This window comes from Carcharodon carcharias, chromosome 23, assembly GCF_017639515.1.
Source record: "Carcharodon carcharias isolate sCarCar2 chromosome 23, sCarCar2.pri, whole genome shotgun sequence".
Lineage (NCBI taxonomy): Eukaryota > Metazoa > Chordata > Chondrichthyes > Lamniformes > Lamnidae > Carcharodon > Carcharodon carcharias.
In genome coordinates this window covers 15,015,546-15,042,300 of record NC_054489.1, presented here as the reverse complement: position 1 = coordinate 15,042,300, position 26,755 = coordinate 15,015,546, and the positions used below count along the sequence as shown (strand labels likewise).

General features: G+C 46.0%; 1 protein-coding gene across 6 annotated transcripts in view; it reads right to left on the bottom strand.

Annotated features, from left to right (window-relative positions):
- LOC121294039 (NGFI-A-binding protein 1-like) overlaps positions 1 to 26,755 on the bottom strand; it is a 47,774-nt gene that overhangs the window by 3,834 nt on the left and 17,185 nt on the right. For 5 of the 6 annotated variants that reach the window (XM_041217553.1, XM_041217552.1, XM_041217550.1 and 2 more), the window contains 5 exons: positions 15,273 to 15,406; positions 11,335 to 11,455; positions 8,088 to 8,207; positions 7,170 to 7,347; positions 776 to 991 (listed from right to left, as the gene is read on the bottom strand). In XM_041217553.1, coding sequence (XP_041073487.1) covers positions 776 to 991; positions 7,170 to 7,347; positions 8,088 to 8,207; positions 11,335 to 11,455; positions 15,273 to 15,406 — 769 coding nt within the window. The remainder of the gene's footprint in view (positions 1 to 775; positions 992 to 7,169; positions 7,348 to 8,087; positions 8,208 to 11,334; positions 11,456 to 15,272; positions 15,407 to 26,755) is intronic. The other variant, XM_041217555.1, reaches the window with a different exon arrangement.

Genomic DNA, 26,755 nt, shown 5'->3' with positions numbered 1-26,755 from the left:
CCGATCGGAGACACGCCTACACATGCCCACCCTTCAACTTCGCCCCCGACAGTTGGGGGCGGGGGGGGGGCAGAATCCTGCCCCAAGAGAAGTTTGATTTCATTTGGTTCCAGGTTAGATGATGTTGGTGGGGTGTATGGGGGGTGCTCAATCACCTACATCGATTGCGTAAAGATGGTGGGTGGATGGGGGCGATGGAGGGGGTGGGGAGTGGGAAGCAGCCAGAATCCTCAGTGTCAACCTCCGTCCAGTGATTCCCATTGGAAACAGCACATGGATAAATAATGGGAGGAAAACAGGAGTGGGCTTGGCTGGCAGAACCAACGCTTTATACTGGATTCACAACCGCTCGAGCGAGGTACTGGAAGGCTGCTGGTGAGTGGAACCATTTCCCAGCAGGTGCCCAGCACCCTCGGCGGGGGGAAGAGAGAAAGTTTGAAAAACTTTCAATACACAAACACAAATATAAAAGCAAAAGTCAGCGGATGCTGGAAATCTGAAATAAAAACAGAAAATGCTGGAACAACACAGAGGAAGGATCGTACAGACTTGAAAATTTAACTCTTGTTTCTCTCTCCACAGATAATGCCAGACCTGCTGAGTATTTCCAGCATTTTCTGACATACAAACATCAGGACGAGAAGCAAGTGCCTCAAACAGCAGGTCCCTCAATACATCTGACCCCGCTATTATCCCACATTACCTCAGAGTGAGGGAAGCACATAAACACACAGAAGGCACACAGACAGCGGAGGCGTACAGAAGTTTCATTTACCGGAAAAAGCCTCCTGTTTGATTCTGGGGCTGATCCTCTCCCCCTCCTCGGTACTCGGGGAGGCGTGCTGCTGTGCCACTCGTAGCCCCTCGTCAATCAGTGCCAACTGAATCATCTGCTTAGTTTTGCTCTGGCACGGCCTGAATGTGCTGGGAATGTCTGAGGGGCACGGAGATGGCGCGAGGCTGGAGTTTGAAGTCATTTCCTCAGAAGCATCTGTGTCAAAAGGACAACTTTAGAAAAGTGACAACTGCAGTTTTGTGCTTTAACGTCTGATTACAAAGCAGATGCCATTTGGTTTCCCACATTACTATCTGTTCTCAGCTAATGATAACGTGCCCCTCACCAGAAGCAACGGGACTTGAAGGGTTGTATACGCACACATCGGTCACGTCATGTGTGTGCTCTGCCCAAAGTCAGCTCCTTGGCTCATTGCTGATGCTTCACCCTGAGCTGCTTTTTTGGCACTTTTTGGTCGGTGGTGGTTTGCCAATGCCTTCCACTCTCAGGGGTAGGATGAATACGCTGGTCCCAAGTCTACCTCAGCCAGAAAGAGAATCAAACCGCACTGCTGGTGTTATTCTGAACTGCACGCTAGCCACCTAAACTAACTGGCCCTCACGGGGAATTGTTTATCTACCACAAGCTCAAGGTCATTGCCGCACAATTAAGGCGATATTTTTATTTAACAGGTGTTGAAGATCTCATGTGCCTGCACTGCTTTCCTTCTGATACCATTTCTTGGCCTGCTGGACTGCAGCTGTGAATAGCTAGTACCAACATTCACTACCGCATTCTCCGCTCTCTTTGCAAAAGCTTAAAAACTGACTGTAAAAGTTTCTATAGGTATGTGAAGAGAAAAAGGTTGGTGAAGACAAATGTAGGTCCCTTACAGTCAGAAACAGGGGAATTTATAATGGGGAACAAAGAAACGGCTGACCAACTAAATACATACTTTGGTTCTGTCTTCACAAAGGAGGACACTAATAACATACCAGAAATGTTGGGGAACACAGGGTTTAGATAGATGGAGGAACTGAAAGAAATCAGTATTAGTAGGGAAATGGTGTTGGGGAAATTGATGGGATTGAAGGCCGATAAATCCTCAGGGCCTGATAATCTACATCCCAGAGTACTTAAGGAAGTGGCCCTAGAAATAGTGGATGCATTGGTGGTCAACTTCCGAGATTCTATAGACTCTGGAACAGTTCCTACAGATTGGAGGGTAGCTAATGTAACCCCAGTATTTAAAAAGGGAGGCAGAGAGAAAACAGGGAATTATAGACCAGTCAGCCTGACGTCGGTAGTGGGGAAAATTCTAGAGTCCATTATAAAAGATTTAATAGCTGAGCACTTGGGAAACAGTGGCAGAGTCAGACAGAGTCAGCATGGATTTATGAAAGGGAAATCATGCTTGACGAATCTACTGGAATTTTTCGAGAATGTAACTAGTAGAGTTGACGAGGGGGAGCCAGTGGATGTGGTTTATTTGGACTTTCAGAAGGCTTTCGAAAAAGTCCCACATAAGAGATTAGCGTGTAAAATTAAAGCGCATGGGATTGGGGGTAGTGTACTGAGATGGATAGAAAACTGGTTGGCAGACAGGAAACAAAGAGTAGAAATAAACGGATCTTTTTCCGAATGGCAGGCAGTGACTAGTGGGATACTGCAGGGATCAGTGCTAGGACCCCAGCTATTCACAATATATATTAATGATTTAGATGAGGGAACTAAGTGTAATATCTCCAAATTTGCAGATGTCTCAAAGCTGGGTGGGAGGGTAAGCTGTGAGGAGGATGCAGAAATGCTTCAGTGTGATTTGGACAAGCTGAGCAAGTGGGCAAATGCATGGCAGATGCAGTATAATGTGGATAAATGTGAGATTATCCACTTTGGTAGCAAAACCAGGAAGGCAGTTTATTATCTGAATGGCTATAAATTGAGAGGGGGAATGTGCAATGAGACCTGGGTGTCCTTGTACACCAGTCGCTGAAGGTAAGCATGCAGGTGCAGCAGGCAGTAAAGAAGGCAAAAGGTATGTTGGCCTTCATAGCCAGAGGATTCGATACAGGAACAGGGATGTCTTGCTGCAATTATACAGGACCTTGGTGAGACCACACCTGGAATATTGTGTGCAGTTTTGGTCTCCTTATCTGAGGAAGGATGTTCTTGCTATAGAGGGAGTGCAGCGAAGGTTTACCCGACTGATTCCTGGGATGGTGGGACTGACATATGAGGAGAGATTGAGTCAGTTAGGATTATATTCACTGGAGTTCAGAAGAATGAGGGGGGATCTCATAGAAACCTATAAAATTCTAACAGGACTAGACAGGATAGATGCAGGAAGGATGTTCCCGGTGGTGGGGGAGTCCAGAACCAGGGGTCACAGTCTGAGGATATGGGGTAGACCATTTAGGTCTGAGATGAGGAGAACTTTCTTCACCCAGAGAGTGGTGAGCCTATGGAATTCGTTACCACAGAAAGTAGTTGAGACCAAAACATTGTATGTTTTCAAGAAGGAGTTAGATATAGCTCTTGAAGCGAAAGGGATCAAAGGATATGGGGAGAAAGCGGGAGCAGGCTATTGAGTTGGATGATCAGCCATGATCATAATGAATGGTGGAGCTGGCTCGAAGGGCCGAATGGCCTCCTCCTGCTCCTAGTTTCTATGTAAGCTACTCTGTTAGAGGCAAAAGTACTCCAGTGTCTAGGTATAAAGTCCTGTGAGTCCAGTGGGTAAGCAGAGGGGGCAGATTTAACGCGATTGGCAAAAGAACTGGAACAAAAGTTAATGAGTTTGAATCTGTAACTCAAATGACCTTTGAACTCACGTATGAATTAGGAGCAGGAGTAGGCCACTCGGCCCTTTGAGCCTGCTTCACCATTCAATAAGATCATGGCTGATCTGATTGTAACCTCCCACCTACTCCTGATAACCTTTCACCCCTTTGTTAATCAAGAATCTATCTGGCTCTGCCTTAAAAATATTCAAAGATTCTGCTTCTACCGCCTTTCGAGGAAGGGAGTTCCAAAATCCCACCGCCTTCTGAGAGAAAAAAATTCCCCCCATTTCTGTCTTGAATGGGCGACCCCTTATTTTTAAACATTGACCCCCCCAGCTCTGGATTCTCCCACAAGAGGAAACGTCTTCTCCACATCGACCCTGTCAAGACCCCTCAGGATCTTAAAAGTTTCAATCAAGTTGCTCACTCGGCCAGACAGGGTGAGTTTTGTCAGTTCTCAATTGGACCATTAGATGGAGCAGGGCACACAGTGGCTGGAATTTAATGCCCTCTTTCGTGGAAAGTTTGGTGGTGTTGGGGGGGGGGGGGCGGTGGGTGGCATTTAATCAAGCGAGGGGGGTGGGGTTGGCAGGTGGGGACACCACCGCTTTCCCCCTCCACACCGCTTTCCCCCTCCACCTCAATTAAGTCCTTGGGGGGAAGTCTCAGGGAGGCCTTCCTGCCCTGTCACTGACTGAGGTCCTTACATGGACAATTAACCCAGTAGCAGGCAGGGGGCTTGCCATATGGGGAGGGCAATGATCAAACTGGTATTGGGTTGTCTGCGAGCTCCTGGCGAAGGGAGAGGTGGTGGTCCCTTGTTCAAAGGCACTCGGCATTGATCGAGGTTCCGGGTGTCAGGAAGGTGGGGGATTTGGGGGGGTGGGGGGGGGGGGGTAGTACTCATTTCCACCCCCTTGCCCTTCCTGGCAACCTCCTCAACCGGTGACCCCCTCCTCCCAGGGATCCAGTGATGATCCTGGGGATCGGCCAGGTGACCTATCAGCAGAAACCACCCCCCACCCCCCAGAGACAGGATGTGGTTGCCCATCCGGCAGTACCTCTGGTTGGAAATCCCTGCTGGGCAAGGCCCATTCGATGGAGGTGACTCTAATTGGCTGGTAGCTCTAAGCAGGTGGGGTTTAAGTGACGTGGGGCTCTTGATACCCCCCCCCAGTTGCCTCCAAGAATTACCGCCCAGTGAGTAGGAGTGACTGGAGAAATGATCAACAGGTTGATCGCCCCTTTTTAAACTTTCCAATCATCCAAAAACTGTAATTTGACCTTCCAGCAAGGAAGAAAATCACAGGGATCAGATAACAAAAGGAGAGGGTGAGAAGCCACTGCAGTGGGAGAGATACCGGCCAGGGTGCTGTGCTCACCACTTTACACCGGTTCAAGTGAATATGGAAGATCAGGGGTTGCTGAGTGTGCAAACGCGGAAAGCACAAACATTGTTCATTGCGAACTCCAGGTTACTCCAGCAATTTTCTCCCCCCCTCACCTGAGACCACTGACTTTTCTAAAGGGGTGCAGTTCCAACAGTAACGGGCATTCCAGAGTCCTGTCCAAGCTCTGAGCTCTGACGCTCACGTGGTAGATTTGATGAATGAATGCACGCTCCCAGCACAGATTCCCAACCAGAGGGAATGCTGATTGGCCAATTGCAGGCAGGCTCCGTGGTAATTTGCTACCCATAAAACGTAGAGATGGGGAGCCACACCTGCGATATACTCTCCCAATCCAGGAGTACCAAATTTACCATCGATTGCTCAGTGGGATAGTCAACTGTGGAATGCATCGCTGTCTTCACCAAACATTTAAACCTGTGCTACTTAAAAGCAGTATACCAATAGACAGTAGTTATTAAAAAGGACTTCCCACCATCCCCTGCACCAATGCTCCCCTACATGTGTCAGTTAAATGAGACCAAACTTCTGTGAAAGAATAAAAAGAACCAGCAAGGTCACGCTAAATCAGCAGGCTTTGTTTGATAGCGCTCCCGTGAAGCTCTTTGGAGTGTTTTACTATGATACAAAGGTGCTATATAATGCAAGTTACTGCTGTATACCCCTTGTCAATCAATCATGAGGAGTCGGGGGGGGGGGTGGGGGCACTGATGCTAGGTTCATGACCCTGACCATCCCAGCTTGAGAAGGAGGACAATGCAGGGCAGCAATTAGTGAGGTGCTGAAAGGCAATGGGACCAAGTCCTGTCACTGCCAACTTAAACAATAAATCAGTGTTAACAGAATTTGGGAGACGCAGGACCTCCTCGCAAAAAAAACACAAGAATTAGGACATTCAGCCCCTCGAACCTACCCCACCATTCGATAAGATCATGGCTGATATGACTGTGGTGTCAACTCCATTTTCCCATTTGTGGAACTCTCTTCCCCAGCGAGCAGTGGAGGCTGGGCCATTGAATATATTCATGGCTGAGTTAGATAGATTTTTGATTGACGAGGGAGCCAAGGATTATTTGGGGGGGGAGGTGGGTGGGGAAACTTTGGCAGGAATAATAGGAAGCAGTATATTATTTAAACAGAGAGGGATTTCAGAACTCTGTGATACAGAGGGATCTGGGTGTCTCGGTGCATGAATCACAAAACGTTAGCAGGTACAGCAAGTGAATCGAAAGGGAAATGGAATGTTGTCATTTATTGCAAAGGGAATCGAATATAAATGTAGGGAAGTGTTGCTACAGTTGTACACAGACTTAGTGAAACCACAACTGGTGTACTGGGTACAGTTTTGGTCTCCTTGCTTAAGAAACAATATAATTACATGAGAAACAGTTCAGAGAAGGTCCACTCAACTGATTCCAGGGATGAAGGGGTTACCCTTATGAGGAAAGGTTGCACAGGTTGGGCCTATACCCATTGGAGTTTAGAAGTTTGAGAGGTGATCTTATTCAAACATATAAAATCCAGAGGGAACTTGGCAGGGTGGATGTTGAGAGGATGTTTCCTCTTGTGGGGAAGTCTAGAACTAAGAGGACACAGTTTAAAAATTAAAGATCTTCTATTTATGAAGAGGAGGCAAAACTTTTTCTCTCAGAGAGTTGTTAGTCTGTGGAACTCTCTTCCCCAGAGAGCAGTGGAGGCTGGGCCATTGAATATATTCATGGCTGAGTTAAATACATTTTTGATTGACAAAAGAGTCAAGGGTTATTGGGGGGAAACAGGAAAATGGAGCTGAGACCACAGTCAAACCAGCCATTATCTTATTGAATGGCAGAGCAGGTTCGATGGGCTGAATGGCCCACTCCTGCTCCTAATTCTTGTGTTTTAGTGTTTGCACAGATTGGCAGTTGAGTTTCCCTTCATTGCAACATCGACTACACTTCAAAAATACTCCACTCACTTTGAAAGGCTTTACACAAAGTGGAAGTGCGTTCCTTTCTTAGTGGTTTGCGCACTGGTGTAGCTGTGACTATGTGAGACATTTCAGGCCACCAGTCTGTTTTCTGTTAAACTGTGATGGAGCTTCCTAGAGCTCTAGTGCTCCATCAAGCTGCCCTGAGCTAAAAGGTGACTTTGTCAGAAATATTCTGCTGCAGCGTTGAAAGGGCTTAAGAGTGGCATCAAGCAATGAAATGGTTAACTTACCATCACCGCTACCTTCTGACATCCCACCATCCTCCTCTTCCACAGGATGCATCCCGAGCAAGGAGAGGCTGCGAGCCTTCGCTGAGAAATATTTATCGCTACGCTTCTGTTTCTTGATGAGGTCATTCTGTTCCTGCATCAGAGAGAGTTGTTCTGTGGTGACCTTCTCCAGTTCTAGCTGCGAGGTTCCACAGGAAAGAAGAGAGACAGAGAGAGATAGGGTGAAGCAAAAATAACCAGGCAGAAGACAAGAGCAAATAAACATCTGGATGAGACCAAATCACCAAGTGATGGGCACAGCACATCACGGGTGCTTATTATATTTATGAGCAGTTTGTTGCTGCCACAGCCTCCCCAGAAAGCCAGTTGAAGAAGAATACAACTGGAGCCAATATTTACACATTTCTATATTTGATGAAAAGAGAGACATGTTGCTGAAGCGTCTCATCTTGCACCCATCAAGACAAATGCAAGGATGTCAAATTTCAAATGATCACAACAATTTATATTACAGGAGAGAAGGGTGCTGATTGGTTGTCAAGTCGACAATGATTGACCCAGGTGTTGCCTTAAAGGAAGCAATGAAGAACTATAGGCCACCCAAGCTCCCAGGTAATTCAAAAAAGATACCAGGCTTGAATATATTCCTTTTTTTTGCAGAGAATGGGCCCCTGTGTAAAAATGTATGTTGCTTCTAGCAAGTGTGAATGAACTACGTTATAAGCTCAACTGATTATCTTAAATTGGTTATTAGCACGCACAGAATTGGTCAGCAAGTCATGGGATCACTTCTAACAGTAGACTAGTCCATTAACTACTGGAAGAGAATACATAAACCTCTGAGCTACCACCATCCCTAAAGGGTTCTGTGGCAAATCAGAAGCAATTTCACTTCAGCATCGCAGTATGAAAGCTCACCTGAAGTTCATGGACCTCAGCCACATTGTGGCTAAGCTCCTCCTGGATAATCTTGGATTTTAGGGTTTCCTGTTTCTGGTAAATGCCAGCCAGTATAGCCTGAATCTCCAGCAGTCGCTCCTGTATGAGAGAGAAAAAACATGTGAACTCCCCTTAGTACTTGGCAGCATGCAGGGCAACCAGCGCCATGCCTGTATGTGCTATGAAAGCAACTGGTGGACATATCACCAAATGAATAACTTTCACAGATATTAATCAGTGTCCTGGCCAACTTTGACCTGCACTCACTCAACCAATTCCGGTTGAAGAATCCCAAAGTAGATGGTTCAGTCCCCATTAGAATATAAGAAAAAGGAGTAGGGGTGGACTATTCGATCCCTCAAGCCTGCTCTGCCAGTCAAAAAGATCATGACTTATTTGATTCTGTCCTTAACTCCACTTTCCTGCCACCATCACTCACCCATAATCTTTGACTCCCTTGTCAATCAAAAATCTGTCTAACTTAGCCTTGATTATATTCAACGATCCGATTGCCACTGCTCACTGGGGAAGAGAATTCCTAACACTAACGTCTGAGAGAAGAAATTCGTCTTCATCTCCGTCTTAAATGGGAGACCCCTTATTTTGAAACCGTGCCCCCTAGTTCTAGATTCCCCCACGAGGGGAAACAGTCTCTCAGCACCTACCCTGTCAAGCCCCCGCAGAATCTAATATGTTTGAATAAGATCACCTCTCATTCTTCTAAACTCCAAAGAGTGTAGGTCCAACCTGCTCAATCTTTCCTCTTAAAACAACCCCTTCATCCCAGGAAACAGCTAGTGAATCTTCTCTGAACTGCCTCCAATGCAAGTTAGACCCTCCTTAAGCAAAGTGACCAAAATCCCCTTAAGGGGTATGGGCAAAGGTGGGTATATGGAACTAGGTGGTAAGTCATGGGGTGTCACTGAATGGCAGCAAAGGCTCAAAAGGCTGACTGGCCTACTCCTACAGGGAAGAGATAATCAGCCCCATTGCTGATTGATTTGGGAGAGGGGGGTATGAAGGGAAAAATGTCAAGATTCTTGCTCCTGATCTTTAGCCAGCGACCCTTCCAGGGGAGGGCAGGTAATGCCATGGTTGGGTTTAGCATTATCTCTTTAAACCCTGTGCGGTGCACAAGGATTGTAAGTGCCCACAGCACATGACCCCAGAATGCTGTAACCACTTCAGTTGGCAAAATGATGCTGAACAGCAATTCACACCAAAAAAAAGAGGAAGTCAGCCCAAAGAGTTTTTTTGTACATTTTAAAGTGGAAGGACAAAATTATGAAGCTGTAAGAGAAGCATTACCATCCTAAAGCACAAAAAGGTAATGCTAAACCCATTGAAATCAGCGATTGGACTGCAGTTATAACCTCGCGTCCAGTGTGGGTGACATACTTCAAGAAGCATGCAAAGGCCACTCACACAGTGCAGACAGAGACTTATTCAGATGATACCAGAAACCAGAGGCATTATTATGAGGAGAGGCTAGAGAAACAGCAGCTCCTTCCATTAAGATAGAGCAGGTTAACAGGAGACTTAAAACCATGAGGCAGTGCCTCCCAAACTTTTACCCCACAGTGACCCCATTTTGAGGCTTGTGAATTGCTATGACCCCAGAGTGAGAGCTAGGTGGGGCGGGGTGGGGGTGGGGGGGCTAGAGCTGTGAAAGCAGCGGGTGGAGGGGGAGAGGGAAAGGCTTACACTCAACTGCAGGTTAAAACACTCAGCTTTTCACTGGCGATTGGACCATGCCCACAGTTAAAAGGGACATGGGCCAGAAACTTACCTGTGTCGGATAAATAATAAAATTATTTAGACACGTCCCCTCACGGGACCGTTGTCACATGAGCTGGGACATGTTTGTCAATTTAGCAAAATTTATTTGTTGATTTTATTAAACCTTCAGGAAACCTCATCCCGCCCCTGAAAAAGGCAAAGGTCGCTTGGGCTCTGTTAATTATCTAAATTAGTTTCCTAATGGCCTTAAAGGGCCTTTGACAGTTCGGCAGGTGCGCAGCTACCTCTGGCACGTGTCCGCTGAACGGAACATCTAAACGACTCACGATGACATTGCGGCAAATGCCGGACATCATCACGCATCATTTTGCGCGTCGGAGTGTGGGGCCCGTCCCCTCCGCGCTCGCCGACGCCAATATTCAGGCCATGAGGATTTAAAGGGTCCTCACAGCAGTCCAAGCTCCACGACAACCACTGCCGCCTCGGAGCTCATGACCCCAAGCTCCCATCTAGCCACCCCACTGGGGGCCGCGACCCACAGTTTGGGAAGTCCTGCTGCGAGGTAAAGAAGGAAAACCGATTTCCGCTGGTCGGCGTATCGGTAATTAGAGGGCATAAGTTTAAGATCGTGGCCACAAAAAAAAACCCGAAGGAGATTCGGGAGTGCTGCACTGTCAGAAGTGCCATCTTTGGGATGAGACATTAAATTGAGGCCCCAGCTGACTGTTCAAGTGTAGGAGGAAGATATACATATCTCCCAGTGTCCTGTCCAACAGCTATCTGCTAACCAATTACCACCACAACAGGTTAAATGGCCATTTACCTTATTTGTTATTTATGAGAGCTTGCTGTGGGAATATCGGCTGCTGGATTTGACTGAGAAACAGCCAGCCCATTTCAAAAGTAGATCACTAGCTGCAAAGCACTTTGGGACATGTAAAAGATGTTACACCAATGAAAGTTCCTTGTTACTTGCATGCGGTGTGGGTCTGTGATGGGGCGGTGGGCTAGAGGGGAGGCGGAATCTAAAAGATAAAGCAAATTTCCAGCTGCTGAGCCGAGACGTTCCCAGGAGCAAAGAGCGTTCAGCACGTAGCGCATCATTCCTGCTGCTCTGAGCACCCACGCTTATGGCCGCGTGTTCCAAGGACACATATCGATGACCTGGTCAAGCTCACTTCTCATCGTCCTGGAATGATCAGCTCCTCTAACTACCCCTGGGTTTCGAGGATTCTCCCACGTGTCCCACACCAGTCCAATTTCCCTCTCCGAGCCGTGACAACAGCAGGTGAAACTGGCTTTGGGCAAAACAGGAGCAAGAAGCAGGGCCAGGTAGAAAGGCAGGGAAGGAATCAGAGTTGAGCCTGATCGTCTCCTCCCCAACATCTAGCCACACGGCCTTTTGCAGCAGGGATCACTGGGCTGTAGCTAGGGGATGGATCGCTCCGGGGACAACACTGGAAATTAAACAGCAAGTGGTGTTCACCTGTCTCTTCAGTTTCATCAATTCTGCTTGCACAGTCCGAGTGTGAACCTCATCACGCAGGTACTGCCCATTGGGATCCAGCCTTGGCCTTTTAGGTATGGGTGCATCTGCAAACTTGGATCTAAAAAACATTAGAGATGATCCTAATGACTTTGGAAACGATCTAACATTAAAGCTGAATAGAGAGTCATGTTGCCAAAGCTTTTTGTCTTGCACTCATCAGGACAAATGCAAGAATGCCAAATTTCAAACGATGGCAACAACTTATACTTTAGTGATTGTTTGAATTCTTGCATTTGTCCTGATGAGTGCAAGATGAAAAGATTCGGCAACATGTCTCTCTTTTGAGCAATATTAAAGTTCTGCGTTACCAAGCGACTATTTAAACAGCTTGTTCAAGATGCACTAGGATTGCCAACTCTGTTCAAGCGTATTCTAGGAGGCTTCATCTCAGGATCTCCTGCTCCTCCGAATCCCCAGCCTCCTGGCTCCTGCCACTGGTTGGCCAACACATCTGACCTCGCAGTGCACTGCGTTCCCAGCCAATTGAAAAACAAATAAGACTCTTCAGGATCCAATTGGATGAGGCTTGACCGTCAGGCAAACAGCCCTGTTTTCCTATCTCCAATATTTTTAAAACTAATAAACAGAACAGTTCAAAGAAAATGAAAACCACACAAATTTTGTTTAACACTCTCAGGATTTTTCTCCTGAGTTGCTCCCTGGGATTAACATCAATTCCTGGAGACTCCAGGTCTGAGAGGGTGTTGGCAATCCTGGAATCCATCTTGTCACATATTCCAATAAAATCATTAATTTCCTAATAGCTACTAATTATTTCTGGGAAGCTAAGATCTGGAGATAGAATAACTTGTAGAAAGTGGTTTCACCAAGCCTCCGCCCTCTTTATATTTGACATTCGCCAGAAATGGGGAACTCCCTTCATTGACAGGCACTAGCTTGGCTGAGCACTGTCGCCTCTGGGTTCAGAGTGTTATGGCTCCATGCCCCTTTCCTACTCAAAGACTTGAGCGTACATCCTAGGCTGGCCGTTCAATGCAGTACCAAGAGAGTGCTGCATTGTCAAGGCTGTCGTTCCTCGGATGAAACTTTAGAGCAAAGAAAGAAGAAACAAAGAATGCAAAACTAAAAAAACACAATTCAGGAAATACTCCGCCGGTAAGGCCGCATCTACGGAGAGAGATTTTGATGAAAGGCCACTGACCGGTTAACTCTGTTTCTCTCTCCACAGATGCTGACTGACCTGCCGAGCATTTCCAGCATTTACTGTTTTCATTTTAAACTTCTAGAATCTGCAGTATTCAGCTTTTTGAAGGAATGTGCATTTACATAGCGCCTTTCACAGCTACAGGATGCCCCAAAGGATATTAAAGCCAATTAAGTATTTTTCTGTTTGAAGTGTAGTCACTGTTGTAATGTAGGAAGCACAGCAGCTAATTTGCGCACAGCAAGCTCCCACAAAAAGCGAGGGGATAATGATCAGGTAATCTGTTTATTCGTGATGTCGAGTTAGGGATAAACATAGGCCAGGGCACCAGGGGAACATGCCTGCCTTTCTTCAAGTAGTGCCATGGGATTTTTTACATCCAGCTTCATTATGAAGGCAGACTGGTACCTCAGCTTAACATCTCATCATAAAGAAGCATCTCTGACAGTGCAGCACTCTCCAAGTACTGCCAGCCCAGATTATGTGCTCAGATCACTGAAGTGGGGATCGAACCCACAACTTCCTACTCAGGAGGAAGGTATATTGCCACTGTGCCAAGATTAACACAGAGGGTAAACACCTGGAAAGTGAAGCCATTTACTTTGGTCTTGTTCTCCCCATCTCTGCGGAAGGCACTCTCTCTCACTGGCTCCTGTGCCACAGGCATCTGCTCTTTAGTACCTCACGCAACAAGAAAAGGCAGCGGTCATCAGCAGGGCTTTCCAGTGTGCTGATAAACCAAGACCATGTCTTCTGATCATGTGGATGCAAAAGGATCTGGGATCTGTGGGGCCCTGCTGTGTGTATATTAATTGTGATGCTTGACTGCGTGACAATGCTTCAGAAGTAATTCACTGACTGGGAAGCATTTTTGGATGTCCCGAGGATGTGAAAAGAGCTATATAAATGCAAAGACTTTTTTTTAATGCTTTAGCTGTCGTCAGACTCAACCGGTGGGAATAAAACTGGTGTCCATACCTTTCAATCACACTACAGACACCTGGCAGTGCTGTCTCAGTCTCCCATCTAAACGCCAATTAGCATGGCACCACGTGCAACCTAAACTACTGGTGGTGAGTAGTAGATGACTGATACCCAACAATAAGAGACTGCAAAACAGTTTCACCACTGCTGGCCTGTACAGTGCACCGACTTTGCTCTACTGATGGCACGGATATTGGAACTCAGTAAATCCTCATGAACTGGTTGCTGCAGAAATGTTCAGCAATATGAATAGGGCAGTTAAGGCTGGAGAAGGGGCTTCAGAAAGCAGCTATCCAATACAAATGGATGCCCTTGGGTGTCGAACAAGGTCAAATCAATATTAGTTCTCAATTTCTTAAGCAAGTGAAAGAATTTTGGTGAAGGAAGAGCTGCATTTTCAAAGCAAAAAGGAAACAGGTTCCAAGTGACTCCATTTTGTTCAGAACAATCTATTTGTTGTTCTCTGCTCCAGTCCTGGGCGGAGTGAGTATTATGGGGTAGGACAAGCTTTCATGGGTGGCAGTGACCAATCAGCCCCTCGTCCATGTGGCTGTGCATCGTGTAAGCATGGAGAGTTAAGGAACGAGTCTCCAATTACTTCCTTCCTTGCCCAACAGGAGGACAAATGGGAAATTGCACTTGGGAAGCCTGCAATTTTACCCTTATTAATTTTAATGGACTAAACATCATGGGGTGGGCAGGGCACGTGTGTGATGTTCCAGAGAGCATTCCCCAGGGATGAGGGTCGACACTGGGAGTGCGTAGTCGAAAAACCTACCTTTTTGTGTCAGAAGGTTCCTTGGGGACATTACACCTTGACGTCCGCAATTAAGCAGGAGTGGGAATCTTTATTTATCCTTCCTTAGCCCAGGGAAACTGCAAGGTGGACTCAATGGGCCATATGGCCTCGTTCTGTGCCATAATGACTATAGCTGTCCACTTCTGCCAATGCAACATTGACCAGGGCTGGAACCTGGGACTTTCCTGATATGTATGACTCACTATCATCCCAACTTGAACACATATCACACACTGTTCCTTCATGGTCGTTAGGTCCAAATCTTGAAATTCCCCAGCTAACGGTACCTTCACGGCACGGTCTACAGCGGTTCAAGAAGGTGGCTCACCAACATCTTCTAAAGGGCAATTAGGGATAGGCAATAAATACTGTCGCCAGAGACAATCACATCCCCAGAATTCATTAAAAGTTCATGTCAATCTATTTACATTGTAAATTTGCATATATTTTCTATAATATAGATCTTATATATTCAGTGGGCAGAATTTTACAGCCTCTCCTGCCGGCCAGATTTCACAGTCCTGCCAAAGTCAATGGATTTTTGGACAGCTCTCCACATTTTTCAACCCTGCTCTGCCACAACAGGGCTGTAAAGTTCTGCCCAGTGTTTCAGTCTTCTCACATTATGATTTAGCTTTGCTTTGTTTCTTAAATCTTTACATCAGAAAGTTATTTCTCGCAATGGCCCAGTTGGTCAATGGAATCCTTGATGGCCGTGAGATATTAAGTCAAGTTGCCACAAACACAGGTTCTGGGACACTGTTGTGGTGTCCAGTCCTTTCAGGGTTGAGCACAAGCTGCGTGCTTTCAGTAGTTAGCCCTGGTGGTGTCAGGTTGTGTGGTCTGTGGCTGGGAGGGGTGGGCCCTGATTGGGTGGTTTGTGGCTGGGAGGGGTGGGCCCTGACTGGGTTAAACCACCTTCCCTACCTGGAGTACCTGTGACTGTATTTGTACCCGGAGTCTCGGACCACTTGTCGGGCGAGTGGGAAAAGCTCGTCCCGCCTGGCGAGCAGGGTGGTGTCGATCAGGCAGAGTTGGGCAGCCGCTTCGTTAACCATTACCTGCCAAGCAAAACAAATCAAACGGTTAAACCTGGGCTCACCACTTGAGCTTGGAAGACTGCAGCGATACAATAGGGTTTGTAGGACTCACTCCCCGCTATTTTAACAGAGCATTAGCTGTCAAATCAAACAGGGTAACAACTCTATTATAACAGTTTGTATTAGATTCTTCATAAGCAAAGGGGTGAAAGGGGGGGGTTGGTGGGAATGTGGGGTTGAGATTACAATCAGACCAGCCATGATCTTATTGAATGGTGGAGCAGGTTCGAGGGACTGAGTGGCCTACTCCTGCTGCTAATTCATACGAGAAAGTAATTTTATAGAAACGTATTTAACATTTGATTTGTCACTAAAAAAAACACTAAAAATAAAGCTGAAAACTCAAAGAAAATTATCCAACTGAGACAACAACTCAATGGCACGCTGTGCATCATTCTGCACTTTGGGATCAGACGCTGATCAGCTCCCAGGATCCCAATCAAAATGGAAAAGCACAGAATAAAGAGCCGGTGCTTTTCACCAAGAGGCGATAGCATCTGCTGCATCCTCTATCCCCCTTTATTTCCCACTCCCCTTTGCAGACACTGGGATAGATTGAGACGGTGTGCGCTGGTTGTGAAACTGGATGATGGCAAGTCTGCAGCCACTGACTTCAAAGGGAGAGACGCAAGACAAAATGCCAACTCACCATCCACCCGTTCTACACTATCGCACACAACCCAGGCCTAACCTAACCACCCCTTGCTGGGGTCTGATTCCAATGGCACTGGGATTCTCCAATAACCTCACTAAAGTTCTGATCGTCATGTTTCGGTCTAGAACCGAGAGTTAGCAGGTTATCTGCCTATAGGGTCAATCCTCTTTAACTGTGTCACTCTCCACATTTTGTTTTATTTTTGGTGTGGTCTCCCACTGACTAGTCTGTGATCTAAACTGTGATCTCAGTTATTGACTATTGCTGAAAGGTGAGGCACTGGCACAGTTTCAACAACATGTCGCTCTCTTCAGCAATATTCAAGCTCTCTACCTACCAAGTGACTGCTTGGTTATTGTCCCAATGCAGCAGGTTAAAGGTCCTGAGGAAAAGGCTGCAGCAATCTGGAGAAGGGGTAGGATGTGTCAGTGCGATTATTTGGGGTGGGGGGAGGGTAGGGGGAAGGCAGGGTGGTGGACAACTCCTGGCTTGGAGGGGGGTTGGAGGGGGTGCATTGGTTGGGAAACCTGGGAGTTGGGCTTTCCCCAGCACCTGCTGCCGAATTTTGGCTCCACAGCGTTGCACAGACTGTTTCCTGTCTGGAAGTCAAACTGGTGGACAGGCAGCAGAAGCAGTTCGGAGGCCTTGAGCTGCAGCTGGCAGCTTGAAAGAGACCCTGACCCAACAACAACTCATATTTATATTTAACATAATAACACATCCCAAGTTGCTTCGTTGGAACATTATTAAACAAAGTATGACATTGAGCCACATAAGGAAATATTAGGTCAGACGACCAAAAAACTTGGTCAAAGAAGTAGATTGTTTTAAAAGAGGAAAGGGAGGTGGAGATGTAGGGAGGATATTCCAGAACCTGGGGCCTAGGCAGCCGAGAACATGGCCACCAATGGTGGAGCGATAAAAGTCAGGAATACACAAGAGGCCAGAATTAGGGGGGCACAGATATCGCACAGGGTTGTCTGGCTGGGGGAGATTGCAGAGATAGGGGGGGAGCAAGGTCAAGGAGGGGTTCGAAAACAAGGGTTAGAGCTTTAAAACCAAGGTGTTAAAATCAAGGACCCTTGGGGTGTTTATATGGGGCCGGATCTAATGGGGAGGGGGCTTGTGGTGGGTGGGGATTGGTGGAGGGGGAAGCACTCATGTTCCTCCTAGCCCACAAGCAGTGCTGGAAATGCGCTTATCTTTTCCCCGATCTGCCCTCACCTCAGTTCTCCCAGTCCTGAGACACTCGGAAAGCAAAACCTGCAAGGTAGATTAACACTAAGGCTACCAGCTTCATTAAAATATTGAAATGCCTACCCTGCCTCTTGAAGCTGGTCCATTGCCCGTTCTCTTGTCTCACCTCTGTTAAACCCGGGCCTGGGTGGGTTGGGTTTGACATTTTGGAGTTAAAGACAGAGAAACTGTTCTTGTCGGTGGAAGGATGGAGAACCAGGGGACACAGGTTTAAGGTGATGGGAAAAAGAAGCAGCGACGACATGAGAAAAAAAAACTTTCATTATGTAGTGAGTGGTCAGGATCTGGCACGCACTGCCTTGAAGTGTGGTGGGAAGCAGATTCAATCGTGGCTTTCAAAAGTGAATTGGGTAATTCTCTGAGGGGAAAAAGATTGCAATGCTGTGGGGAACAGGCAGGGGGAACGGAACTAGGTGAGCTGCACATGCAGAGAGCCGACACAGACACAACAGGCCGAATAGCCTCGTTGTGTGCTGTAACCGTTCTACGCTCTCACTCAACTCTGCCATACTCCTTTTTGGAGGCTAATATTCAGCCCAAAATATCCACAAATTTGTGCAGCTAAACAGTCATAAACTAAACCATCTTTGATGCACACCTGTAATGTGATAGCTTAAAAGTCAGAGGCAGGAATAAATATTTAGTCAGAAATGTTGTGTCAAAACCTGCAGGTCTGTGATTTATGGTTTTTAAGTTTGGCTGAAACTCTGGGAGTATCCTATGAGTCTTCCTACGCATCTGACATTGCAACATTCAGATAGCTCAAAATGCTCACTCTTTAGGCGCACACTTTCATCCATATCCCAAAAGATACATCAACTCAAACATTTACTCTGTTAAAAGGTTTACAGCTGTTAAGATTAAGGAAGATCATTAAAATGAGTCCAGGGTGGGGAAAGTTTAGACACAAGAAACATTCTCATGAGCGTGGAATGCACTTCCCCAAAACGATGATTTTAACTGACCGAGAAAATGCTCTAGTTTGGCTTTGTTAGAGGGGCCGAGGCTGACTGTTCATATTTTACACCCACCTAGGATTATTTAAAACAAACTTCAATTAAACTAAAGGCAACACCTTCATCCCCAGTCTTGCACATACCAGGCTGGTACACCATTCCAGTGTTGAAGCATCAGGGGAGAGAGAAACAGAGCTAACATTTCCAGTTGAAAATGGCTTCTTCAGAACTGTTCCAAAGAGGTCATATTCCACTCAAGACGTCAACTCTTGACTCCTTCTCCACAGATGCTGCCAGACCTGCTGAGTTTTTCCAGCGCCCATTGTCCTTATTTGAGATTTTCAGCAGCCGCAGTGCTTCCTTTTTATTCCAGTTTTTGAAATCTGCCATTTGATAAAAGTTGTGAACAAAATCTGAAAGTCTGTGGAAAACAAAAGCAGGGCAATTTTTTACCGAGGGGGCTGGGGGGGTGGTGGGGGGGGGAGGTGGGGAGAGGGGCCGTGGGTGGCTTCCTTCTGTCAGCTCGTTACCTTAATCCATGTTGGTAAAGTATAATTTATGGAGTCTTGCAGTTTTATGTAACACCATTCTGACTCTCTTTTGTCAGTACACAGGCTTTCTGCTCAGCTGTAGCTAACATGTGTGATCGTGCAATCCCACACCAATCACAATCAACATGCACCTAATTTCCCAAGCTGCTCTCTCTCTCTCCCTCTCTCTCTCTCTCTCTCCGGGAATGCTGAATGCCCCTCTCTTGTTTAAAAGCAGCTCGTTTTCTTTTATGTTCCTTTGAAGTTATAAGACCCGGTTTCAGTAACAGGAAGGCTTGGCAGATGGATCGCTGCCTTTATCTAGAGACGTTTAACTCAAAAGAGGAACAGAGAACAAGTGACACGGAGACAAAAGAACAGGAACAGTGGAAAAAACAGTGAGGGAAAGGGGCTGGGTTCAGGGGGAATTGACTGTAAAAAACCTGGAGGAGCAGGACAAGAAGAGATTCGAGTCAGATTTTAAAGCAAGAAATTGTCAAACATGTTAGCAGCTCAATGAGTTTGTAGGACTCCGCTACTTTAACCGAGCATTAGCTGTCAAACCAGACAGGGTTACAACTCTATTATAACAGTTCACATTAGATTCTTCACAAGCAAGGTGGTAGGCAGGAATGTGGGGTTGAGGTTACTATCAGATCAGCTATGATCTTATTGAATGGTGAAGCAGGCTCGAGGGGCCGAGTGGCCTACTCCTGCTCCTAATTTGCATGAGCAATTTTATAGAACCGTATTTAACATTGTGTTACTAAGAAAGAAGACTGAAAATAAAGCTGAAAACTCAAAGGAATATTATCCAGCTGAAAGACAGCCCTGAATTAAGGATAATGTCTAAGGTTGCTGCTTCAGTGTGACAGAATAAGTTTAATTCCTTTACTCCATTAGATTTTAGCATTAAAGTGAGAAAAGCTTGCATTTATGTAGCGCATTTCTTGAGAAGCGGACGTCTCAAAGCACTTTACAGCCAAGGAAATACTTTTGAAGTGTAGTCACTGTTGTAACGCAGGAGACACAGCGGTCAATACGCATTAGGCAACAATGTGATGATAATATGCAGATAATCTGGTTTTTTTTTGAGGGGTAAACATTGGTCAGGGCACCAGGGAAGTCTCCATTGCTCTTCTTCGAGTAGTGCCATGGTTTCCTGGACATCCAACCGAGCGAGCAGATGGAGCCTCAGTTAAACATCTCGTCTGAAAGGCAGCACCTCAGACAGCGCAACGCTTCCTCAGTACTGCAGCAGAGCGTCAGCGTTCAGATTTTTGTGCTCAGGCCCTGGAGTGGGACATGAACCCGAAACCTTGTCACTCAGAGACAAAGAGTGCGACCAACTGAGCCGGGGCTGACACTTGCAATTCTACAAGGCCCTTCCGGCGAAAGATGAAATCCGATAGCCTCACGTCAGATGTGTGAAAAAAAATCACACAGGACACAAGAACATCACAACAAACTGCAGCAATATGTAATGTGTATTCCACCATGAAAATAAACTGATGGATGCAGAAGTGCAATTTTTGCAGTGGTGGATTTGGAATTGTATAAACTCTGCTGGAGCATATTTATATCCGGGGTGGCAATCGGGGAGAGCAGGAAATTTTGACATCTTTTGGGGTAGTTTCCATCATTTTGACATGCTTTGACATTCCCTTCGAGGTGATTATTTTATACTGAAATACAGACAAATGGTCTCCTTCTGTGCCTTCAGGACTCCATAAGTACCTTCTTACTCCTGATAAGAAAACTAATGCACCATGGCCATGAAAAGCAAACGTGCATTTACAAAGCACATCTAACGTGGGCCAGAACTTCCGGCTTGGTGAGCGGGCCCTGCTTCCGCTCGCCGAGGGGGTAAAATGACGCGGGCGTGTGTCCTGACATCACCGCGCGTCATTTAGATTTTCAGTTTGGCGGGCGCGCAGCCAAACTGTCAGAGGCCTATCAAGGTCGTTTAAATATCAATTAAAGTAATAAACTGAGCTGCCCATCCAACCTTAAGGTTGTTGCGGGGCAGGTGAAGAGCCCAGGCGGCCTTCATGGAACCTCATCCACGGGCGGGGTGAGCTTTCATGAAGGGTTTATAAATTGAATCAATTTTTTCATGAATGTTCCTTGACATGTCCCAGCTCGTGTGACACTGTCACATGGACAATACTTCCTTTTCTTTATTTAAACTTTTAAACCTTAAACTAATCTTCCTGAGGCACCTCTGTGCCTTAGGGAGATCTCTGCGCTCTTTTGCGCGCATGGAACCCACCCACCCCGTCCACATAGGGAGCGCACAGCGCTTCTGGGCGCACGCCACGCTTGGTGGGCCTTAATTGGCCCGCCCACGTTAAATGGCGGCACCGACCCAATTGGGGGCACCGATCAGGTTTGCGCTTGATCCCACCTGCACCCCCCCCTCACACAACCCTCCCAACGGGGTGGAGGTGGGGGGGAGAAATTCTCCCCATAGTAAAACACCCCAACGTACTTCTCAGGAGCATCAAATAAGTTTGGATATAAAACCAGAAAAGGAGATAACAGGACAAGCGAAGAGATAGGCTTTACTGAGCATCTTAAAGGGCAAAAGGGAGTTTGAGGGACGGAGAGGTTTAAGGAGGGAATTCCAGAGGTTCAGGGCTTGGCCACTTTGGCAAGGCCACCAATGTTGGAGCGATTAAAATCAGGATTGCACAAGAATTGGAGACAGGTAGAGATTCCACAGGGTTGTTGGGTTGGAGGAGATTACAGAAACTGGGAGGGTAGAGGTCGTGGACGGATTTGAAAATAGGAATGAGAATTTTGAAATCAAGGCGTTGCTAGACATGCCAGTGTAGATCGGCAAACAGCTTCATACAAACTGAGGAACAGATACTCAGGCTGTGAGAAAAAACACTAAAAATAGCTTCATAAAGGCTCTGTGGAACCGATATTTAAGACTGGTTCGGAGTACAGCGAGAACAGCATTAATAAGGAAAGTGGCAAGAATCCAGACTTCACTGTCTGAGTCTGGAGTCTGATTTCAGACAAAATTATGCTTAGATATGGATTTCTCAACATGGGTAGGAGGTGAGAGGTGAATTTATAGGTAGTTAATGGTATGGAATAGATAAACCCGAAATAATACTTTAACTTCAACAGTGCAAATAGGAGAATGGGATGCAGATTCAGACTAGTAAAGAAAGGTAACTTTAGGGCTGAAATGAGGATATTCTTTATTGCACAATGCTCAACGCTTGGGATGGCTGTCCTGTGCAGTGGTTAAGATGAAAACACTGGAATCATTCAAGAAATAACCAGACTGAGCAATGCAGGGGATGGGAGAGGTTACGGATTAAAATGGGCTGAATGGCCGTCCTAATCTATTAGCGGTTTTGTGATTTTGTCAAAAGGCACAGGCTGAGAGTGGAGGATGAGAGAGGGGGAGACACTGAAACCAAACTCCTACACAGAGCTGGTGAGGAATTTATTCACTTACACTGAAACTGAGCTCCCACACAGTCAATGAGGAACTTACCCTCAGTCACGTAGGGGAACAAAGACACGTTGAAAGTTAGCCCCCCCCACACAAGCAGTGACGAACAGATACTCAGGTTGGCTGTAGTCCAGATAAAACCACACGAGTCCACCCCTACAGAATCCTCTCTCCCCCTCTGATGTTGATGGCCTGCACAGTTAGCTGGAGATCATATGTTGGCTCTAGGTCTCGTCCATACCTTTAACTTGCTGAACTCTGATTCTGAGGCTGTTCTGCATTCCTAACATATCCTTTCACCCTCTACATCATCAGACACATGCTCTGTGATAGCCTGCCACAACACGGGCATAAATTAAATAAAAAGCCCATTGGGACCGGCCCAACCTCAAAAAGCAGGAAACACACAGCGCAAAGCAAGTCAGCAGCAGGGAGATGAATGCAGTGCTGTCACATAGGGTTTAAATAAAGCCAAACACAAACTATTTATGGGGTACATGATCTAAGTGCAAGACTTTCTTTCCAAAGGCGAGTGTTTGAAATGATGACACGACATTCACTTGAGCTAAGGTATAAAATCGCCAGGGAAGCAGTTACAGACTGCTGTCCTTTCCAAAACCTGGGGTGTATCTGGAAAGAAGCACCTTGAACTGTGTAACAGAGGGTGAAGTACTGGACGTTATATTACCCCACAATCCTTCGAAATATCTGCTCTCATCTAACTCTGACCTCTTGAGCATCCTTCATTTTAATCGCTCCACCATTGACGGCTATGCCTTCAGCTGCATGGGCCCTAAACTCTCAAATTCCCTCCTTACAACGCTTTGCCTCTTACCTCTCTTTTCTCCAATAAGATACTCTTAAAAGCCTACCTCTTTGTCCAAGCTGTTAAACATCTGCCCTAAGATCGTCTTATGTAGCTGAGCCAAATTTTGCTTTCTAACCCTCATGAGGAAGTGCCTTGCTTTATTATGTCAAAGGCACTACATAAATACAGGTTGTTGCTGGTGTTGATGATGGTAGCGACACAGCTACTAACATAGTAGTTATGTAGTGACATGACTAACTCCACACATGAAAGTATATTAGCTTCAGTGTTATTTTTCCTCTAGTAACTTGATATCAGTACACTGAAAAAACCTGGTCACTCTACAATGTAATGCCTCCCCTCATTAAACAGGGATTCATTTGAAATAAAAACAGAAAATGCTGAAAAAACTCAGCAAGTCTGACAGCCTCTGTGGAGAGAGAAACAGAGTTAATGTTTCGAGTCCGTATGACTTTTCTTCAGAGAACTGCTCTGAAGAAAAGTCATACAGACTCGAAACATAAATTGTCTTTCTCTCCACAGAGGCTGACAGACCTGCTGAGTTTTTCCAGCAATTTTTGTTTTTGTTTCAGATTTCCAGCGTCCGCAGAATTTTGCTTTTATACTAAAGAAAAGAAAGACTTGCATTTATATCGCACTTTTCTTGACCACCAAACATCTCAGGTCACCTTACAGTCAATGGGGTGCTTCGGAAACGTAGTTAGCGTCGTAATGTAGGAAACCAATTTGCGCACAGCCAGCTCTGACAAACAGCAATGTGATAATTAGCAGGTAATCTGTTTTTTGTTGTGATGTTAATTGAGGGATAAAAACTGGCCAGGACACAGGGATAACTGCCCTGCTGATCTCCGAGATAGTGCCAATGGCATCTTTTGCATCCACCCGAGCAGGCAGATGGGGCTCCCAGTTTAACGTCTTATCCGAAAGACAGCACCTCCAACAGTGCAGCACTCCCTCAGTACCACACTGGAGTTTCAGCCTTGATTTTTGTGTTCAAGTCTGGGGATGGGACACGAACCCAGAACCTTGTGACTAAGAGCTGAGAGATGCTACCAACTGAGGTCACAGCTGACACTGCGACTGCGCACCCCAAAAAAATTACTCTTTAGCTATAGAATCACTTTGGGACATCCGAAGGTCACAAAAGACACTATATAAATGTTAAGTTCCTTCTCATTTTCAATTCCAAATGTACAAAGCTGATAAATCTTCAAATGTCAGCTTGCTGAATTTCATTCTGAAGTAATGAATTCATTCTGTCCTGCGACAGAATCTCCTGCATTTCAGCTCCAGTTGCTGCCCTGCCCCTGAAGTCTACACATCACCTGAGAACACAGCAGGACTCACACCCTATAGAAAGGTGGCAGCTATGGGATATTAATGTCGTCCCACAACTATCTCACTTTAATGGGTCAGCAAGCGCGGTAATTGGATGTGTCTGTTCCCTGGGCCATTGACTTACATAATATTCAACAGATCAAACAGCTAATGTTAACCATCAGAACCACTTTTGACTTCATTAATTTATGAAGAAACATTTGCACAGAAAGCACCTGGTTTTTTTATATTGATTCCATTTCAATTGAAATTCTAAGAAAGGGGCTCCTGTTGTTTTCAGTATGAAATCTGGCTCCGTTTTCCAAGGGGCAGATGCACACGGGGAGAATTTTATACCCTTCCCCATCACCCCCACTGTGCCCCTCAGCGGGAGCGGGGTTTAAAATTGTAGAAAATCTCAAATGCAGCTCCATGTTTGCCACAAACACACCAAATTTCAGTTACTCTCAACTGGCCTCACTCAGCACCTTTGCATTAGAGCAGGGGGGACAAAGGCCTGACACATTTCGGGCTCTGATTACCTCCCAACGACCCCTGATGACCTTGGCCAATGAAAGGCTCAGCCCAGTCCGTGATGGCTTCCCTGGTCAAGTAGCCTTCAAACATATGCGATCTAAACTCGCACGCAAGAAACAGCCAATTCTGTGAAAGAACAAGGCCGATGTCTGCTGGGGATCGGTGGGCACATTATTTTTTGCAGGGAGTGGGGGAGGAGGGGGCCAGTAAAAGGCTTTAAAAAGAAAAGGGAAAGAAGGAATTTCATCCTTGGACTGTGAATATGAACTGAAGGTCGGCACATGTTGAGTGTGTTTCTCAACGCACTCGGCACCACACACGATAACTAGGAGTGTGGACTGTGTGGAGATTTTCCAAGATGCTAGGACTCATTTTCCTGGGTCCTTCTTTACTCTTTGCCTCAAATCTTTCTTCGGTTTGGGGACTGGGTTTCAAGATGGCTGAACAGACGATAAAGATCTGACAACAGCCTGGAGGATGTAAACTGTGCGCTGTTCTCATTATTCTTCCTCGCAAAAACTTCGAAGTCGAAAGTGAGGAAAGTATCAGTTTCACGCGAGACCCGGCAGCCTTTCATATCGTGCTTCTGGACCTGCTCACTGAGGTTAGGTAAGAGGTGGTGACATTGAAGTAAATCTTTACTTAAAAACAATTCTTTGAAGTGAAATAAATTCTCGCTGTCACCTCATAACTCCCTTTAAACTGCTGCAGCTTTAAGCCTGAAAGTGCTGATTGTGGTTTCATTGAGTTTACTGATGTGACAGACCCAAACATGTCGCTGCTTATTCCCATCCAGGAGGCAGCAAGTGTCTCAGGCTGTCTTTGCAAAGGCTCATGGGGAAAGGCCACAGACTAAGGCCCTCCTGCCATTGTAAGCTGAGGGACTGGAAACCCTGTATTGTCTCTTGGGCTGTACACACCATGGAAAGTTTGACATGAAATATAAACCTACATGTGACCTGTGACTAAGTATAGTGAGGCACCTCGAGCACTGTGTTGAAAGAAAATGACCTGTATTACACTTCATTTCATGTCCAATTAGAACTGTTGTGTAACGCAGTGTGTTACGAATTTTATGAATAATGTATACGTTATGAAAAAGTGAAACATAAAAACGCTGGGACCTCCAGGTGATCTGGCCATTTATCTCATTGCTGTAAGTGGGAGCTTGCTGTGCGCAAATTGGCTGCCATGTTTCCTGCATTCCAACAGGGCCTACATTTTAAAAAAAAAATACTTCCTTTGGCTGTCAAGAGCTTTGGGGTGTCCTGAGGTTGTGAAACGTGCTATAAAATGCAATATCTTCTTTGGGTGAAATGACAGAAAATGTGATTTTTAAAAAAAATATAATAACTCTAGATTAATGTTATAACACGGCATTGCTAATCCTGTTGCTGTATTCAAGAGATTTGGAATATTTTCACTGATGACAGCACAAAAATAAGTAAAGACTTGATACAGATACACACAGAAAGTGACTGCTCTCATGTTCTAATTTTCTCCCCTTTTCAACAACAAGAGCCTGCATTTATGTACAGCCTTTAACATAGCAAAGTCTCCACATGACTGTGATTGGACAAAATTTGACACCGAGTCACACATGGTGACCGAGAGCCTGGTCTAGGAGGTAGGTTTTAAGCAGTGATTTACAGCAGAACAGAGAGGTGGAGAGGCTTCGGGAGGCAGAGGCAGAGCTTAGGGTTTTGGCAGCTGAAGGCATGGCCGCCAATGGTGGAAATGGTGGGGCGATGCTC